Source organism: Apteryx mantelli, chromosome 10 (genome assembly GCF_036417845.1).
Source record: "Apteryx mantelli isolate bAptMan1 chromosome 10, bAptMan1.hap1, whole genome shotgun sequence".
Lineage (NCBI taxonomy): Eukaryota > Metazoa > Chordata > Aves > Apterygiformes > Apterygidae > Apteryx > Apteryx mantelli.
Genome location: NC_089987.1, coordinates 15,254,777 through 15,261,119, shown reverse-complemented (window position 1 = coordinate 15,261,119; position 6,343 = coordinate 15,254,777). Strand labels below are relative to the sequence as shown.

General features: G+C 44.1%; 1 protein-coding gene across 1 annotated transcript; it reads right to left on the bottom strand.

Annotated features, from left to right (window-relative positions):
• Window positions 1–17: 17 nt before the first annotated feature.
• Window positions 18–5,979, bottom strand: LOC106483220 (histamine H3 receptor-like). The gene is made up of 3 exons (XM_013941094.2): window positions 5,724–5,979; window positions 5,486–5,652; window positions 18–3,382 (listed from the first exon to the last, which is right to left on the bottom strand). The coding sequence occupies exons 1-3, from the start codon at window positions 5,977–5,979 to the stop codon at window positions 2,495–2,497; spliced, it is 1,311 nt and encodes a 436-aa protein (XP_013796548.2). The 3' UTR covers window positions 18–2,494.
• Between the last annotated feature and the right edge of the window lie 364 nt (window positions 5,980–6,343).

Sequence of the window (6,343 nt, the reverse complement as noted above, 5' to 3'; positions counted from 1 at the left end):
AAGGCCACAGTGGAACCTAGTGCCACCTTGTGATTAAAAGCAAAGCAACTTATGCCTTGAGGGGACAGAATCAAGGTATAGTTAACTCAGACAAGCTGGTAGGTACAGGGGTAATCATTCAAAACTAACATACATCCTCTCAGCAGTATTTGGAAGAATGTTCACATGTCAGAATGCTTTTCTGATGCATTCTGAGTGATGGAGAATCCTACCAGATTCTAGGTCTGTGCTAAACAGACAAGTGGCAACAAACGTCTAGAAACTGGAGTAGTAGAACAATTACTGATGGCAACTTGTGTGAAGACTGATCTACTCTGTAAATTAACACCAATTGCTGAAGACCTAGTTCACATGTCTGTTTTGTCTTAACTGAATTTAAATTTCTAAAGCTAACTGACTTGAACTTCCTCATTCCCTGAGTTGACCACTGTTAAATTATCCTACTTTGTTTGGATGATGAAATGGGACATACTGGTGGGGGATGCCTAATAACTTAGTGTTTGCCACCTGTTTTTTAAAAGGCAAATCTCATCCTACGAATTCTAAGAATTAGAGTACACAAATTAGGTTATTGTTCTACTACTCTGTAGATCTGTGGTCTGCCTGTATCTTTTGTATGTGTATGTGCAGTCTGGGTCTTTTCACAGGAAAGGATATAAAACTTGAAAAAATTCAAAGGTGGGCAGCAAGGGTGATCAAAGACAGGAAATGGCCTTAGTTTAAAACATGACAATTTAAGCTAGGAGTGCTCAGTTCAGGAGGTACAGAGAAGCCATGACGTATGGAAAGATCCATTGACTTTATCCATTTAGCACAGGAGCTACTGCTAGATGAAGCCAAGTATCATGACATATGGAAAAAAGGTGGCTTGTGAAGTTACTGGAGTGATTTGTGTCCATTCACCATGTGTTAATGCTACACAGTTAAGACTCTTGCACAGCTCTGAATTACTTTTATTGAAATTTTACAAAGTAAACTTCCAAATGTGTCAGCTTTGAGATCAACTATACTAACATGCATTTTGCCTGTGGCAATGGACAACTATGTTCAATAGCTATCACTCCTCTTGTCAGCAAAGGGAAGTGTCTCAAACCACAGAAGATGCTCATGAGGGTGAGAACAAATTTCTTACTGTTGGTGTTCAAATGGATACTTCTTGTGTGGGACAGATGTAGACAGCACTCAGGGTCTAGCTATGTGAATCTCTTGTGGCAGAGGCAGAAGAGCAGAAAACATAAGCAACTAAGTACTTTTTTGCCACCTATGGTCAAGAGGAAGGCTGTTAATTTTAACAGACTTTGGGCCATGCTATTGATGGGGCATCATTTTAAAGTGTAAACATTTGGAGTAATATTCTCTGTTAAACCATCTGTGACTAGATGGATAGATCCAGTAGGTGGGCAAAAAACCCAACACATTTGTTTCTTTCAAATGCAATAGAAATAATTTCAAATTTAGTCTGTATTTTGTTTAAAAAAATCATTCCAAGAGAAGTTGACTTTAAGCTCTCTCATAATGATAATCTCCCTGTTAGATCTCGTAGATTAATTAGGCTTACTATATAGTTACAGCAAGAGAAGAACAATACCTGGCAGTTCTGTAAGGAGTAAAAGTTTGACTTGTGAGTAAATTCCTGCCTGTGCAGGATCCCAGCCCCCCCACCAAGAAGGGGCAGGAAGTCCTAGCTAGGAGAGGGAGCTTCCCCTGTAACTCTCCTAGTACACAAGCTCCTGGTTCTCATACCTTGTATCACAAAGCGCAAACTCCCTTCAGAGTGCTGTCTGATCTTGCAGTTCTTCTAAAATTGTACTCTCGTTCTTCTCAATCAGTTTTTCCACCCAAATCTGTGCTCCCTTACCTGCTGTAATTGTTGAGCTTCTCTAGTAACCTGACTGTTCTGTTGCCTCTTGTCCCATGCTTTTCCTGGACATTAGTATTTAGTTTTTCCCATTAGTAACCATCTTGTCTGGCTTGCCATTCAGGAAGAAAGCTGTTAATATTGCAGAGACTGGGGCAATAGCCCCCCCAAAAATGCATACTACCCTTCACAGCTAATATCCTTGGGAGCCTTATAGAGCAGGGTTGGAGGTGAAATATGGCAGGCCTATGCTTAACACAATGAAATTCCTTATTAGTAATACCTATAATTATTAAAAGGGAGAGAACCTGAAATCTAACTATGTCATGACTGCTCTATTCTCTTTTTGGCACTTTTCTTTCTGGTGATGGTGCACTAGACTTATACTGTTAGCATAATTTCCCAAAGAACTTTGTCAAATAGCCTTGTTTTAATTGTGGTTTCTCCAGCAACATGGATGACTCCTTCAATGCAGTCCTAAATCTATCTACACCTGTATCCACTTATCAGTATTCCCTTGAAGTACTCAGTCCTCATTGCATTTAATATTTGCAGGTGAACACTGAGCCAGTTTATGCTCCTGCTGAAAACAAGATGCATTTTTTCTTCAAACTTGTGTGGTTTTTTTTTTTCCTTTCACATCAAAATATGAGGATGAATTTTGGCTTTTCCTGGACACAGGAGTTTTATAAAAGCTTTTCTAAAGCTCATGTGGCACAGTGGATATAGAACAGGGTTAATGGCTGAATTCACCCACAGAAGCCAAAATGAAGTCTCATAAAGTGAATACTGCACACAGTGCCCATGGCAAGCTGCTCTAATGATCATCAAGAGTGTATATGGAGCCCAGCACAAACCAAACACACAGACAATAATTGCTAATGATTTTGCTACTCTTTTATCCCGGGAAAGCCTAAATTTATTTGCCATAGCATTAGCAATGTCCCCTCTGCCTGTGGTGTTGCATATGCTTTCTGTAGTTTTGTCCAAACCATTCCTATGTGGTTTGGTCTCAACATCTACCTGAAGTGGTGGAAGGTCTTGATTGACATTCAAATTTAATGACTGATTGTCAAGCTTATGTGGGCTGAGCCTTGAAGCCTGTGGTTTAGGGGGAGAAAGGCTGTTTGCTCTCTTCTCATGTTTGTCTCTGTTAGCAGGTTTTACAAAAAATATGGTGTGTTCCCTTTTTCCTGCCTGGAAACTTATTTCACAGTCCTCTTGACCAAGTGATAGGTTTTCATTTCTGAGGGATGCGCGCTTCCTGATGTTGAGGTAAATACTTAAGTTAAAGTATGTAACAGTAATGAAAGGTGTAAAGAATTCAATAGTAGATGCAATCATTAGGAAATACCAGTTGTAGAAGAATTCTGCATGACATTCTCCTTCAGGGAGGATGCTTTTTTGGGCAATGTGCTCCCAGCTGAGGATGGCTGGACCATAGAGAAGAAAAGCAGCAATCCATACAGTGATTATCTTCAAAATTGCATTTCTGGTCATCCCTTTCTGAGCTCTGTAATTCACCTGAGAGAGAAAAGTTAAGTCATGTATGTTAGTAGTATGTCAAACAGTTCCATGGGAACCTTGGAATATCACCCCCTCTTATTTTTGAGAGTTGACAGTAATATATTGGCTTGAGGGTGAGGGTCATACCAAGCTTTACTAGTACCAAAGAAAAGGTGTTTCTGCAATGTCCATTCCAGCAAACAGTATCGTTATCATCAAGGTGGCTGGATGTGTTTTGAGAACTTTCATCAGATCTTAAAAGCTAGAAAACGAAGGCTTTTCCAAAACAAATACCACTACAGTTCCTAGAACCAGTTGTCACCAGTTACATATTCCTTTGCATTAGCTGTGCTGCCTGTTTACAGAATATTTAAAAAACATGGCCCCTCAAAATTCACATATGTATATTAAATTAAATGACTTAAACTTTTATAAAGGGATCTGAATTCACAGAATACCCATGCAAAATCTTATCTTCCTGCTTTGTATAAGAGAGAGCCTACAATACAGAACTTAAGATGTGAAAATCACCAAAAAATTAATGGATAATAGTTTTTATCTGTTTATGATCTCCTTAATTTCATTCTTTTATGAATTTCATTCCTTTATTTGCAGAACACATATTTGCAATGGAGACTTAGAGATGGAGTGCTGTGGTATGCAAAATACTTTACAGGGAGAGTAATTTCCCTTGTTTATAAAGTAGAGAATCTAAGGTGTAAAAAATGTTAAAAGTATTTGTCAGTAACTGTGAGTCAATAAACTATGTAATAGAACTGAGTAGAATCACAAATGAACATCTTCTGATTCCCAGTATTCTAATTCTCTGGTCTATTGGACAATACTCATATAATGAATCAGAATTCAGTCTTCATATCTCTGCAGCAGCCAACACTGTGGACTTTTGTTTTTATTTCTGAAGCAACAAATAATACTATCTTTCACTTACAAGAAAGGGACCTGGATTAGTTCAGTTTTAGATGTGAACTTCCCTGACTTGTTGAAACATGAGTCTCAAACCTGAATTCTGTGTTCAGGGTTCATTTCCACTGCCTGAATCTGCAGATCATGATGTCCAAAGCCAACAATATTCTTATAGAATTCCCCATGCAGCTGAGAAATCCAGATTTTTTTTCCTGAATCACAACAAAAATACTAATGATTTCAGGAGCAGCCTTGTAGGAAGATTAAAACTTTCACTAAGATGGAGAATAATTTAGAACTTCATACATTTTTGTTCTAATACTGCCTGAATGCAATTGGCAGCTTCTGTACTCTTGCTTTGGGAAGGACTTTTATTGATCTGAAACATTTGAAAGTGACTGAACTTCATCTAGTAAATGACCAGTTTCCCTGTTTCTGAAATTATCAAATCTATATATTTGTACTATGTGTATAGTCATGAGAGTCTGGTTTGTGAAGATAAAATTCGTGGCTAATACAGTACCTAGAAAATAAAGGCATTAAATGAAGTTTAAGAATTAATCTGGTCATTTCTCCCTCTTGAAAAAGAAGTTGGTAAAACACTTGTAAGTTGCATATAAACTGTTTAAGTGATCTTGCAGCCTCTCTTTGTACTGTTTGCTAAAAAGCAATTGCTTCTTAATGTGATTTGTAATGAGCAATGAAGCTAAATAAATGCTTTCAAGAAATGTAGGCAGAACAGAGGTATGAAGAATAACCAAGAGCTGTGTGTAGAAAATTGAAGTGTATTTATCAGCAGATAAAACATGTTATTTCAACATGATCTAACATACTTAGAGGCTGTATGATCGATGTGAGAAATGAAGTTAGCTTTGGATTTGAAAAGTCCAGTCTAATTCTCTTTTGATCACTGATGTGCTGCAGGACCGAGGCAAGGCTCAAGCTATTTCTGCAGCTGTTAAATGCCAAAGCCATTTGCTCCAGGATCAGAGGGAAATACCTAGATAGGCCGTATCTCCTGCGGTGTCTGGGTGAGATGCACTCGGGGTGGGAGCTGGGTGACCTCAGCAAAGCGCCCTGCTCTAAGGGGCAGCCTCAGGGCCCCTGCCGCGGCCTGTGGGGCTGCTCCCCGCGCCGGGGTGGGGGCTCTCCTCTCCACCAGCCCTCCTCAGCTCAGGACCGCTCGCCCAGCCTTACCGCCTTGGTGACAGAGATGAACCTGTCGAAGCTGATGAGGACGATGTTGAAGACGGAAGCGGTGCACACCAGGTAGTCCACCACCAGCCACAGCTTGCACAAGCCCCTGCCGAGCCTCCACTCGCCCGTCAGCACATAAGGGATGTAGAGGGGGATGCAGAAGCCGCCTGCGGACAGAGCGCGGCAGTGACACGTGCAGCGCCGCGCACCGCCGCCCCCCGCCGGCCGCGGAACTCACCCACCAGGAGGTCGGCGATGGCCAGGTTGAGAAAGAAGAAGTTGCCCTGCGTGCGGAGGCTGCGGTCCACCACGAACGCCAGGATGACCAGGGCATTGCCCAGCACGGTGGCCAGCACCAGCAGCCCCATGAGCGCCGCCAGCAGCGCCGAGGCGGCGGCGGAGAAGGGCCCGCCGCGCTGCCCGGCCGCCGCGCACGCGCTGCCCGCCGCCCGCGGGCTGCCCGAGTGGTTGAGCCACGGCAGGTCCTGGCCCATGGCCCCGGCGCCGCCCGCGCCTCCGCCGCCGACCGGCCCGGCTCTGGCTGGCGCCCGCGCCGCGCCGCGCCGCCGCTGCTGGCGCCGCCCCTGCCCCGCCGCAGCCCCCGCCGGGCGGGGGTGGGAGGGAGCGGCGCTGCGGGCCGTGGGGCGGCTCCGGGCGCTGCGGGCTCGGCGCTGGCTGCAGCCCGCGGGGCTCCGGCCCGCTGCCGGGGCTGTGCCGGCGCCGCAAAACTTTCTGGGGTCCCGCCTCTGCCCGGGCCGCGGGCGAGCCCCGTTCCCGCTGCCCGCAGGCGGCCTGGCTCCCTCAGAGGAGCCATCCTGTGAGGCGGCGTGAGGTAACGCTCCCCACGGCCGCCCGCCC